The following is a 13,145-nucleotide window of genomic DNA, read 5'->3' as shown; positions in this document are numbered from 1 at the left end:
TGTGCTGTCCTGTAGTTAAAAAGATTTGAAAGAATTATTTTGTGGTACAGTGATTCCCACCTGGTTCCCTTTTCACCTTTGCTTCATCCGAGATTCGAGGGTTTGGAATCTCTCTTTAAACATCCCACTCTTTGCTACAGAGGGTCCTGACAAAAAATGGTTTTGACAGGAGTTTGGGTGCAGTCTTGTGTGTCATGAAAATCAGACTCGGCTGTTTCCTCACCCTCTTTTTATTTTGTAAACAAATTACTGCAGTATTTTGTAGACTTTACAAGGAAGAGGCGGTCGTTTAGATGTTTAAAATAATAGAACAACAACCTTCAGTTTAATTAAAAAAACCCCAATCTGTCAAGCTTAAGGGGTGAGCATGAACCAACCAGAAAGTCCTTTCCCTTCCTTTCCCACTGTCTTCCAAAGACTCTTCACTTGGTTCAGAGGAAGTTTCCGATTTTACATCATGATTTTTCTTTATGGGAGAGTTATTGTCATTCTCTGTTTCTCAGACCTTTTCCTGTAGATGGGAGCGGGGGAAGGAGCCCAGACGTGGCAACACATTCTCAGGCTCTGGAAGCACCACCATGGCTTATGATGACTCCAAGAACAAAGAAGGTATGACTGCTTCCTAATCTCAGAGGGAGTTGCCAAAATAAAAAGAAAGAAAGAAAAAAAAAGGGTACTCTCTCCAGGCCATGAAGTCAAGAGTGGGAAAGGAAGCTAGTATGCAGTGGAGCCCCTAAATTTAAGATGGCCAAGTTGCTGGAGGGTCCCTTGACTTCCAGGTTAAAGTACTGGGATTAGAAATTGAGAGGAATGGTTGGTATACTCTGCCATTGCAGCCTTTCTTCTCTCTGCCAGGCCAGTGGAACGGGAGACCAGGGATAAGGATGTGTTTAGTCATGATAACATTTCTAGGTGCAGTTGCCTTTAGGAAGAAATTTACAAGGATTAGAAATGAAATCTTGAGTGACTGTGTTACAGCATTAGAGCACTGAGTCTCGTGCCTGTGGCCAGAGAGTACAGACTACTGTCTTCGAGGCCCCCATGCTTGCTGGGTTTTGTGCATCACTCTGTGCCCATGTTCACTGTTTTCTTATTTTGTACATAGTCCACATGTCTGTCACTCCTTTAATGGGGTGTTTATTTTTTTTTCCTTTTTTCCCATTTCATGTAAATTATAGAGTTCCTAGAGACCGACCGAAGTGTTGAAGGCCTGGGGCTGGCAAGTGGCAGATCACACCGAGAGAAAAAGTCTTCTTACAAGGACCTGCTGCAAGAGGAAGACCAGATAGCAACTCAGGTCAGGAAGCCCTCAGGGAGAAGGTTGAAGGTCTAAGGATATGTGTAAAGACAGCAATGGAACGGGTTGGATGGGTTTCTTCTTTTTTTATGTAGAAATGCATGTAGAAGACAGACAAGAGCTGTCCTGTATTGCTCAGTAACTTTCCTGGGGAAAAGGAGGGGATCAATCCCAATTACAATTGGCCTCAGAACATCTGTTCTAGTTTTGATGTACAACCTTGTGAGTCAGAGGACAGTTAGTATGAATAACATTTTACACAAAAAAAAAAAAATATGGCTGTATAAATAGCCATCAAAGGATGAAGATAATTAACTGATGCACTGTTGTCTTCCTGATTCTGCAGACAACCTGAAACGATAGCTCTTGTGAGGTATGAACTTGCCCTATTCACCTCTTTGGGGCCTTAACTCTGAAATCATGTAGTGACAACTTAAGTTTCTTCAAAACTTTCCTCTTTGAGCTAAAATTTCTCCTGTTAGCTCAAAGGTGACTATCTTGTGATTGGTTTTAATTTGTTTTGCTGTTCTGTATGTTTGTTGTTTTTTTTAATCTGAAAAATCAGTTCTAGTTTAAAATTAAAATCTTCTTTACTATGTGGGTGGAATTATGTAGAGGAGTTTCATTTCCTGACCATCAGTTGGTCAAGAGACAAATAATTAATTGGGTGACATGACATATTACGGTCGATTTTTGGCCCATCATTTTAATTGTCACCTTTCTGTACCTCCTTTCACTTCTCTTATCTTCTTCAGCATATTAAAGATGAACTGCTCACATTGATTTTCAAGGCTTGACAGCCTATGCATGCTTAGTTATTTCTTAGCTTTATTAAGAGGTAGATGTCTCTCTTATCAGCTTATCAGCTGATGTCCAAGTGCTGGCTTTCACTGCCCATTCCTTAACACTTTAAAGTGTGCTTTTTCAAGTTTTCTTGTATACTGCTCCTCTCATTTGTGGACAGCTCCCTATAGAGATCTGTCTTTCAGTTTCCTTGTAGCCCTGTTGTGCCACAGTGCCTACAGAAAGCTTGATGCCTGTTAGGTTGCTGATGTGCTGAAACCAATCCCAACTAACACCTTTTTTGTATTCTCCCACCTATTTGAACCATGCTTTTTGCCTCTTACCTGGGCTCTTGAGGACAGAGTATGTTTCCTTTGCTTGTTTCAGCATCTAGAATAATGATCTTGGTTCATACCTAGGGCTCCTTGATGTCACAGTAGGGCAAATAACTCTTGATACCTCCTACAAAGTATTATCCATGTCAGTAGTTCACATGAACCTCATATTATTTACCTCTCGTTTGTCAGCAACATTTTTCTTCTTATTCTAGGACAGTGAGCTTTTTCCAGGGACAGAATCTCACAAAAAGAAGAGAAAGCACTCCTCCGATGAGTTCTGCCACAGAGGTAAGATACTAATGAGGCAGGGAAGGGGGCTGACAGATCATGACTTTTAGGAAAGGATGCTGTTAAACCATTGTCATTGAGCTTTGTGGTTAGCACGTTAGAGGGGGGACATATATCAACCTATCTTAGGACAAGTAATCAGAAACCTGATGATAAGCACCAGACAACACAAGGTTAGGGAAAGATATTTTCAGAGTCTGGCTTCACAAGTTGCCATTCTCGGGGGTAGAGATTTTTCCACCCTCCTTTAAAGTAAGTAGTTGTAATTTTCTATCACATGCCTTCTCTTTTGGGGTTTGCATTTCTTTTTTTCCCTATTGTAATTTTTACTTAGTATTACTTTCTCTGAATTTATAAAAATGGAATGCATCAGAGTGAAAAATAAATGCCTATTGGTTCAGATTAAATGCAGAAACATTATTCTCACAATTAATAAGCTGGCCAGAAAATGAAAATGTTGTTCATAAAAGCTTAACAAGTTTAAGATTTATTTTTAGCCCAATGAAAAAAAAAAAAGCCAAGCTGAAATGTCATCAAAATCTGTCTTCAGAATGAAAAATCTTGTATTTTCAATTCATTTGTCTTAGCTAAAATGGCACAATAACTTTGCACTTGAGATGTAATTTCAGGCTCAATAAGATATATTTCCATACAAATCTTTTTTTTTTTTTTTTCCTTCACAGTGGAATACACAGTTTGGCAAAACTTTCAAGAACTTTTCTACTCTGTCTTCCTGCCTAAAATTATTTGACCATCTCAGGCATTACAGCTCCTGAATTGTACCACTAAGGCCATGCAGAGATTGTTTAAACCAGGATGTAAATCACTTAGCTATACTCCTCAATCTTGCAGGATTCCCACTTCATTTCTTTGGGCTACCATAATGCTGTCTTTAGGGAAATCGATGTACCCTTGGTGCTATCTCTGGGCACATCAAGGATAAGAGGGTTGTTAGGAGCAGTCAACATGGTTTTACCAAGGTGAAGTCATGTTTCACTAATCTAATAGCCTTTTATGAGGATCTAACCAGGTGGATAGATGATGGCAGGGCAGTAGATGTGGTCTACCTTGACCTCAGTAAAGCATCTGACACTGTCTCCCACAGCATCCTTGTGGTTAAACTGAGGAAGTGTGGTCTGGAAGGTCGAGTAGTGAGGTGGATTGAGAGCTGGTGGAAGGGTAGAAGCCATCAAGTTTTGATGAGTGGGACAGAGTCTAGCTGGAGTCTAGCTGGAGGCCTGTATCTAATGGAGTCCCTCAGGGGTCAGTACTGGGACCTGTACTATTCCGTATATTTATTGATGGCCTGGATGAGTGAATAGAGTGTACAGTCAGCAAGCTTGCTGACTACACAAAACTGGGAGGAGTGGCTGACACACCAGAGGGTTGTGCTGCCATTCAGCAAGATTTAGACAGGCTGGAGAGCTGGGCAGGGCGAAGTTTAATGAGATTTAACAAGGGCAAGTGTAGGGTCTTGCATCTGGGGAGGAACAACCCCAGGTACCAGTATAGGTTGGGGACTGGCCTGTTGGAGAGCAGTGCAGGTGAGAGGGACCTGGCGGTCCTGGTGGACAGCAGGATGACCACGAGCCAGCAATGTGCCCTCGGGGGTAAGGAGGCAAATGGCATCCTGGGGTGTATTAGAAGGGGTGTGAGTGAGACCACACCTGGAATATTGCATCCAGTTCTGGGCCCCTCAGTTCAAGAAGGACATAGAACTCCTTGGAAGACTCCAGCGCAGGGCCACCAAGATGATGAAGGGAGTGGAACACCTTCCTTATGAGGACAGGCTGAGGGATTTGGGCCGGTTTAGCCTGGAGAAAATGAGACTGAGGGGTGACCTTATTAATGTTTACAAATATGTAAAGGGAAAGAGTCAGAAGGATGGAGCCAGGCTCTTCTCAGTTATGGCCAGTGATAGGACAAGGGGCAACGGGTGCAAGCTGGAGCATAGGAAGTTCCATGTGAGCACAGGGAAAAACTTTTTCACTGTGAGGGTGACGGAGCACTGGAACAGGCTGCCCAGAGAGGTTGTGGTCTCCTCCTCTGGAGACATTCAAAACCCAACTGGGTGTGTTCCTGTGCAATTTAGTCCAGGTGATCCTGCTCTGGCAGGGGAGTTGGACTAAATGATCTTTCAAGGTCCCTTCCAACTCCTCATGTTCTGTCATTCTGTGATCTAGATGTACATTTCTCTTAATCCTTCTCAGGTGTTTCAACTTTGGATTTACCATCAAAGAAGAAGAAGAAAGCAGTTTCTAGCCCATCCTCAGCTGATACAACCATGGATTTACTCAAGTCTGTCTCGTCACCTTTGGCCACAAGCTCTAAGTCTTCAAAGAAGACCTCTGAAAAATCATCTTACTCTTCCTCTGGCCATTCCGAAAGCAAAAAGGAGCACCACAAGAAGAAGCTGAGTGGGAGCAGTGGGGAGCATTCTGTGGATGATGCCACCTTCCACAAATCTAAAAAAATGAAGCCTCTGTATGTGAACACAGAGACACTTACTCTTCGTGAACCTGATGGCTTGAAAATGAAGCTCATTCTTTCACCAAAAGAGAAAAGTAGTGCAGCAGATGATGATTCTTTCTCCTACTCTTCAGCACCAGCAGCTGCAAAGAAATCTTCAAAAAAATCGTCTCGCGATGAGCAAGGCTCATTCCATCTGGGTCATGACCTGCAGAGCCTCCTGAAGTCATCCCGGAAGAAGCACAAACCACCTCCAGATTCTCATCCACCTTCAGAGAGTTTTGGTGCTGACACCTCCCACTATTCAGAGGGCCATGGGAGCGAGTGTGAGATTTCAGGTGTGGAGGCACCACCAGAATCTGGTTCCTCTTCTGGTGGAGAGTTGGAGGCCGGAGAGCTAGTGATAGATGACTCCTACCGAGAAATCAAGAAGAAGAAGAAGTCCAAAAAAAGTAAGAAAAAAAAAGACAAGGAGAGACACAGGGAGAAGAAGCACTCTAAGTCTAAAAAGAGTTCTGGGCACAGTCCTGCGGCAGAAGTAACAGTGTCACCACCACCTCCTCCCAGCACCCCCTATGTTGTTCCTCCTCCTGCTGTTTTTCACTCAGATGGTCAAGTTGAGAAGAGGAGGAAAAAGGAAGACAAGGAGAAGGACAAAGCTGAGAAATGGGAAAAGGAAAGAGAAAAGGACAAAGAAAGAGAAAAGGACAAAGAAAGAGAAAAGGACAAAGAAAGAGAAAAGGAAAGAGAAAAAGAAAAGGAAAGAGAAAAGGAAAGAGAAAAAGAAAAGGAAAGAGAAAAGGACAAGGAAAGAGAAAAGGACAAAGAAAGAGAAAAGGACAAGGAAAGAGAAAAAGAAAGAGAAAAGGAAAAAGAAAGAGAAAAAGAAAAGGAAAGAGAAAAGGAAAGAGAAAGAGAAAAGGTAAAAAAATGGAGGGAAAATAGAAATTGAGTGCTGCTTAATGACAAATCAGGCACTCCATTATAAAGGCATGCTGAATTGAAACAGATAACTAATACCAGGATTGATGTTTTCACTGAAGCATGTTTGAAAGAACGTGTTAGCAACTGTGGTTTCTGTTTGTAGCAAGAGGAATATTTATCATTCTCATTTTGTGGCACAGGCAGACTTTAGCAAATAGACATTCTTTGAAAAGTTTATATTTGATTTGCTTGGTACAGGTTAAGTACCAGACCTGCATAATTTTTTAGGTAACAGGTTCTACCTGTTTCCAGATCCACTTTTGGAACTAGTCCATTGTCACAGTTTCTGTAAAAAGGAATTGAGCTTTAACCTGAAAAGTGAAGATATTTACCCATTTACTCCTGTACTCAATTCTAATTCTTACAGTCTATAACATTCCCAGTTTTGCCCTGTACCCAGTTTTCCATGGTTAGTGTATCAAAATATGAGTAGGAGAAATGGTAGCGAGCATTTGAATGAGTTTACAGGTGATATAACTGTAAGTGTATAAATAGGGAAAAGCAGCTTCTGTATCTTCATAGAGACAAAAGTTGCTTTGTGTCAGGAAATGGGCAGATGTAGCCCCAATTTGTTCAGCCATGATTCTCTTCTATTTGCTATGTTTTCTCTGATCATAGCTCAGCAACCGCTTATGCCTCTGCTGTCAGTGTACTTAGACTGACTGTTTTCCTGCCAGTGTGAAGTGTTTTGTAAGGATGTGAGGAACGGAACAAAACATCATGATGAGGACTGAGTTGTTTTGACAGGTCTGTGATAGGTACTGTGAATAGTCTGACAGATAAATTTTTATCATTATTTCAAGTTTTAAAACTGAGATATATTAACAGAATTCTATGTTGATCCTGGATTTAGAATAGCAGGTTGTTGTAACTTATGAATGAAATGCATTGATATAGTTGTTGTGAGATAAGCTTTGTAACTAAGACTGGTTCAGGCTGGTTCCTGTGCCTTCATAAAGAGTAATTTCAGCTGGAACAGGTAAAGCACTGCATTTTTTAGGCTCCTGATCTAAGCACCTCATCTTTCTTTAAGTCTTCAATAAATGCTAGATTCTTACTTATTTTGAGTATCTCTCATTATAATTAGAAATCTTTGTTTCTTTGTTTCCTTTTCTTCTGACTAGCCAAAGAAGAAAAACATGTCTGCCTATCAAGTGTTCTGTAAGGAATATCGTACAACTATTGTGTCTGAGCACCCTGGAATAGGTGAGTGAATAATCTAACCTCCTCTTCTCTTGATTACATACCAGCTGGATTAATTAGCAGAACATACCATCTCTGTTTCATACCAATCTCTTAATTTTGACAGAATGCAAAGAATCTGCCAATTTTCTTTGAGTAAGAGGTGGCAAAGGGGACAGGAGTGGGTTTCATGATTTGATTACACTAAGTTTTACCAAGCTGTGAATCTGGACAAAGGAATTTCTAGCTCTCTCTGCTTAAAGAGTAACCTTCAGTGTGTCACTTTGCTGTATATACATGTGTGACCCCATATTCCCAGTAACAGCTTTTTTTAAAATTTTAAACAGTAGTGGGAACACGCGGTCATTTTCAGGACAGTGTGGAGAGTTCCAGTTGTGGAATGGGATGCGTCCTAAAGGTCTATGCATGAAGCAATTTCCTGTGTTCTCTCTGTGATTTTGTGATTTCATTTGTTTTAAATTTTTGTTTTAAACATTTTTGTTATTTCCTTCTGCCAGATTTCGGAGAGCTAAGTAAAAAACTGGCAGAAGTGTGGAAGCAGCTGCCTGAGAAGGATAAACTGGTGAGTGTGTGTGACATGTTTTTGTAAAATTATTCCTGTAAATTAGGTGCTTGGGTCAGAACATGCTTGAAGCATTGCTACCATACCTTGAAAAATGCTATAGATGTCCTCAGTGTATGTGAAGATGGCAAGAATGCAAACCTTGCCCTTGTGATTATAAAAGCGTCCATTTTCTTCTCATGGTAATGCTTCACCAGTTAGCTATTTAGCATCATTCTGCCTCCAGGTCCTGGCACCAGGTAACAGAATTACCTAATGTTATGAATCTCTCTTTTCATACCATGGTAACTGCAGATCTGGAAACAGAAAGCTCAGTATCTCCAACACAAGCAGAATAAAGCAGAGGCCACCACTGTGAAGAGAAAGGCATCATCTTCAGATGGTGCACCAAAAATAAAAGGTAATTGCTGCAATTTATTTGATGTGATCTTCTTTCTTGGACAGGGAAGATAGTGTTGTCTGTGGAATAAGGAAAAAATGTCCTTTGATGATTGACAGCCCTACTTGCTTTCTTACAAGTCTTTGACATTTAACTCTTATTACTCAAAAACAATGTTTCTGTGAGAGTGAGAATGATGTCAGCAATATAAAAAGAAACCCTTGTTTAATTTGTAGAATGTTTTTAGAAGTTTAGGGATTGAAATGTAAACCAAAAGAGGCAATAGGAAAGTTCTAGTGGGATTAGCTTGCTGCAAGAGGAAAAAAGGGTTGTTCTTAGCTTGGTATCTCTGGTTACTAAATATCCCAAACCAAATCTCCCAGTTTGCATTCAGCTGAGGTAGATCCTTTGCACACCTAGAAGGAAAGTTTTGACTTCAAAGACCACAGGACCAGATCCACAGAACTATTTTAACTGTTTCTTGCCTTTGAGATTTGAACTTTACTAAGTAGTCCTGTAAGTAAAATGAATAAGAGAGGAAAATATGGAATTAATTTGAGTGTTTCCAGCTTCTCCAACAGGAGTAACTTCCCCTCATAAAAAATCTCCAACCAGCACCGTGGCGGTGCCTTCCTCACCAGCCAAAGTCCCTGACACAGATCCTATTGATGTAGCTGCACACTTACAGTTGCTGGGTGAATCCCTGAGCCTCATTGGACACAGGCTGCAGGAAACAGAGGTGAGTCTCTAGCCAGTAATGTCACAGTGATGTCATGTAATCTATACACAGGATTTGGGGACATTGGCATTTTACTTTACTTAAAAGTTTAGCCAGTGCTTTTCTGTTAGGAGAAGTTAGAGATGGTGTTGTATTTCTGTGATGCATTTGTTTGTTTTCAATGAACTAGAAAGCCTTGTTCTTAGTAAACAGGAGGTATCAAAGACAGGCAACTCTAGGTCCATGAAGGCAGTTCTTAGTTCAGTAAACTCTTCGGTCTTCTCTATGCTCACCTTCGATCAGGTACTTCCTTGCTGTCTTTGGCAGTCTCGTTCCAGTTTCTGTTACGTTCTGACTTCTTACTTTCCCTACTTTTTTTCCTACATCACTATGTTGCCTACTGAATTCTTGAATTTTTTGAGCCCATAGTCTCTGTGAAGTGCATGGCTTAGTTTTGTTACTGTGTAAATAGTGGAAGTGGACTAGAGGAGCTCAAGAGTGAAGGTACTGTACCTGCATGAGAAGCAATACAGTTGTGAACAAACCCTAATTTCCACTAGTCATCCCTATCCATTTTTTTCTTTCGTTATTTCTAGGGAATGGTGGCTGTTTCAGGAAGTTTATCAGTACTTCTGGATTCAATCATCTGTGCTTTGGGCCCATTAACGTGTCTCACCACACAGCTACCAGAGTTGAATGGTTGCCCTAAGCACATTCTGGTGAGTTACTTGTAGTTATTTCCACTGTTCATTTCAGTGGGGTCGAGCTGGAGTTTTTTGATTAATTGGTTTTATGATGTGATTATAATTCCGGTGCAATAAGAAATCTGTCTTAGTCATACACTTTTATAGAGGAATATTTTTTGAAATTCTTAGAGATGTTTCTTTTGTATGGCATTATGCAACTTTTATTCTTCCAACGGGAACTGACCTCATATTTGTACCGTTGATTGCAGCGCACGTAGGTCCTGGTTCAGTGGCTGAATCAATCTGTTTGAATCACATAAAAGCACCTTTACACGTACCAGTACTTTTGATAGTGCTGATTTTCCATAAAAAAATAAAAGCACCTGGTAGCTGCTTCACACAATCAATTTTTGATTTAGTAGCATAAGAAATAACTTGCGATCCCAGGATTCCCAGTGTGATTTACGTGGGGTTGTAAACTTCTCTGAAGAAAGAAAAATAGTTTCTGTTTTAAGGAATAATGCAACTACAGGTTCTTTTCCACTTCAACCTACATTTTCTACTGAGCCCTGATTTAGCAACAGCTTGTGGCATATCTGTACCGTGAGGTGGACATAGATTAAGATGGCAGCAGCATAAAAGGAATGGGAGCCATACCTCCAGCGAGAAGCATGAGAAGTAGAGGAATGAAAATTGATATACTGCCTGCAAAAGTTAAGAGATTAAAAACTAATCTAGCAGGCAGACCAACAAAAATGGGATATGAATTGGCATGTTGTAATGAAGCAGCCCAAACGTTGATTCATTCTGAATTGCTGTTAACAGCAACAACAAAGTTGACAGCTTAGGCTGTGAGCTCCCACAAATGGGCTGTCTACACAAAAGCTGAGTCAGCTGGGTGTTCCCATCCTAAGCCGTGGAAAAACATCCTATACTTTTTTTCCTTCCTGCTTGCCAAGTGCATTCAGAGCACCAACACCACACAACTAATGGGGCGTATATTGGAAAGTTAAACAACTTATTATTAGGAGCAGTGGAGCTTTAGGTGGATTAAGGCACTTGCCCTTCACCCCTGAGAACCAGTATTCCGACGTGCTAATAAATTACTCTGGCTTTTACTATCAGATGCACAAGGGCAGTGGTGTTTTAAAACACGCATAAAGTTGTCGTTGCTCGTGTAGCATGTAGGATGCAATTCATGATTTCAGTCAGGAGGTGGCACTGTTTAATGCGAGAATGGCAGTTGGTACAGACCTAGTTCCTCTGTCTTCAGCAGTTAAAAGGTGGTTTTCCTGAGGTGCCCTTCAGCCATCCAGGCACAGGCTGGAGCTTACTGAAATACTGGATTTGGAGAGCATACAGATAATATGCTGCTGGGTCTTGTTTTCTGATGTGCGTGAGAAGGATTCTTTCTCAGAATTCCAGTACAATGCACAAAGGAAATGAGGGAACTTCTTTTTCCCACCTGACACCCTATTAGTGAGTGTGTTTGAGGGGGGGGGGTGTTCTCTTCTAAACTATGGTATTTCAGAAAGGCCACGTGAGTGTAAAGTCAAGTATTTTTTTTATATGCTACAACTTTGATGGCTTTGCTCAAGTCTTTCATCACTGATCTTTCCTGTGGTTGATGTGATATGGCTAATATGGCTTCTTGGTTCAAATGCCAAGATGGGGTTCACTTGAGGAGAGCCTCAAGAATTGTCATTTTTTTAACAGGTGCTTACTAATACTAAGGCTACCTTTATATTTAGTTAACTTACTAAGCCTAGCAGTGGTGTTGATGACTACTACCTTATAGGTTATCACATGATGACATGTTGATAACTTGTCATCATGTGATTGTCTCATTATGTGATAACTTACAAGACAAGTGAACATATTTAGTACCCTCATCTCTTGTTATTTTTAAGGATTTTGAGTCATTACCTGACACTAAAAAATACTGATTTTCCTTTCCCAGTCAAACACACTAGACAACATCGCCTACATCATGCCTGGACTTTGATGGAAAAGGATCATGGGATGTACTCGACCTCTGCATAACTGACTTGGGTACATATGTGCTATGCTGGCACTCCCAAAGAGCTCCATGTGTAGGGTTTTAAAGTTTTTTATTTGTATAGTATATACATAGGATTGTAACTATTTGACTTCTACTTCATGAAATATTGTGAAGTTAAGCTGAGACAAAAACCCTTTTGGGTTGGTGGGTGAAATGTCCTCCAATCTGAAAGTATTTTGTGTGAAGAATAGAAAGCTTTTGTGATACTCGCCTTAAACTCATATCTTCTAGTGGGGGCAGCAGCCAGAGAATGGGCTTCTCAGTATGAAAACATCACCATGAGAGGGGTCATGGAAACGGGTGGCCCAGAGAGGTTTTTGACTCTCCGTCCTTGATGATACTCAAAACCTGAGAAAACAGTCTGTTCTAGTGGGACTTTAGGCAGGGGGATGGACCGGGTGACCTCCTGATAGCCCTTCTGACCTAAAGTATTCTGATATTCCATGGACAAGTAGAAATGATATTTTGGACCAAGGGAAAGAACTGAACTTTTCACCAGCCCTATTTCTGTTTTGTGGTTTCAAATCTGCTTGAGGGGAAAGCAGATTTGAAGTCTCTGCCTCTCCGTCACTTTTTTCAACCCACCCTCTTCAGTCTGCATCAGCTGGCTGGTCTGGTAGTTGGTGATTGAAGTCAGGTGGATTGTGACAATGAATTTAATCTTTTCTTGCGGACTTGCGCCCAAATCGTCATTGGCATCATGTATCAACCAACTGCATTGAGAGAATGGACCTCCTGCTGATTTTTCCAGGTCAGCCTGCTTTGATGGAGAGAAGCGTGGAAGCAGATAGGAAAAACCTGGATTGCTTCTGCTCATCTTGCATCTGTTTTGAGAACAGACAGCTTTGATTTCTGAGGTTGCTGATCCCCCATCCCTTTCACCAGCAGTATTGAAAGAGCCATGGTGCTGCTGTGAGGCAGTGACTAATGACCAGTTGGAAGCAGTTACAGCTGAGGAAGACATGTGTGGGTTGATGGGACTGATTCCTCTACCTTCTAGCCACATAACTGGTGTTTGGTTTTCTGCTTCTCTAGAAGACAAAGCCACAGGAGAGCACTTGATTCTCACATAGGCTTTTATGTGGCTGTATGGATGCATATGTGGTGTTCACATCATATGTATTTAATGTTTACCAGTATCTGTAACAGATTTTAATTTATCCTGTATATTTCTCTCTCTCTGTGTATATATATATACATAACTTAAAAGCAAAATATCCCTTCCTCCAGCAACAGTGTATGGAAAGTATGAATCAAGTTTGCCTCACCCAGCTTCCTGCAGTAACCTGCTGGATGTGCCGTAGTGAGCATTGGCATTGTACAGGGAAACACGAAGGTTCTAAGTGTTTGTAGAAACAGGAGATCTTGTGAAGATA

General features: G+C 41.0%; 1 protein-coding gene across 1 annotated transcript; it reads left to right on the top strand.

Moving 5' to 3' along the window:
• The first annotated feature begins 508 nt into the window (after positions 1-508).
• Positions 509-13,019, top strand: HMGXB4 (HMG-box containing 4). Its single transcript, XM_084268544.1, has 10 exons — positions 509-609; positions 1,179-1,297; positions 2,631-2,706; positions 4,917-6,097; positions 7,284-7,365; positions 7,860-7,924; positions 8,219-8,324; positions 8,873-9,042; positions 9,618-9,740; positions 11,668-13,019. The coding sequence occupies exons 1-10, from the start codon at positions 579-581 to the stop codon at positions 11,710-11,712; spliced, it is 1,998 nt and encodes a 665-aa protein (XP_084124670.1). The 5' UTR covers positions 509-578; the 3' UTR covers positions 11,713-13,019.
• The last annotated feature ends 126 nt before the right edge of the window (positions 13,020-13,145 follow it).

This window comes from Gallinula chloropus (assembly GCF_964237585.1).
Source record: "Gallinula chloropus genome assembly, chromosome: 1".
NCBI lineage: Eukaryota > Metazoa > Chordata > Aves > Gruiformes > Rallidae > Gallinula > Gallinula chloropus.
The sequence above is the reverse complement of the archived record's forward strand: the minus strand, read 5'-3'. Positions and strand labels throughout refer to the sequence as shown.

Coding starts and splice junctions, on each gene's coding strand:
- HMGXB4 (XM_084268544.1), top strand. CDS start 579: ATGGCTTATGATGACTCCAAGAACAAAGAAG. Junction 8,325..8,872: donor TGGTGCACCAAAAATAAAAG/GTAATTGCTGCA, acceptor GAGTGTTTCCAG/CTTCTCCAACAGGAGTAACT. Junction 9,741..11,667: donor GTTGCCCTAAGCACATTCTG/GTGAGTTACTTG, acceptor TTCCTTTCCCAG/TCAAACACACTAGACAACAT.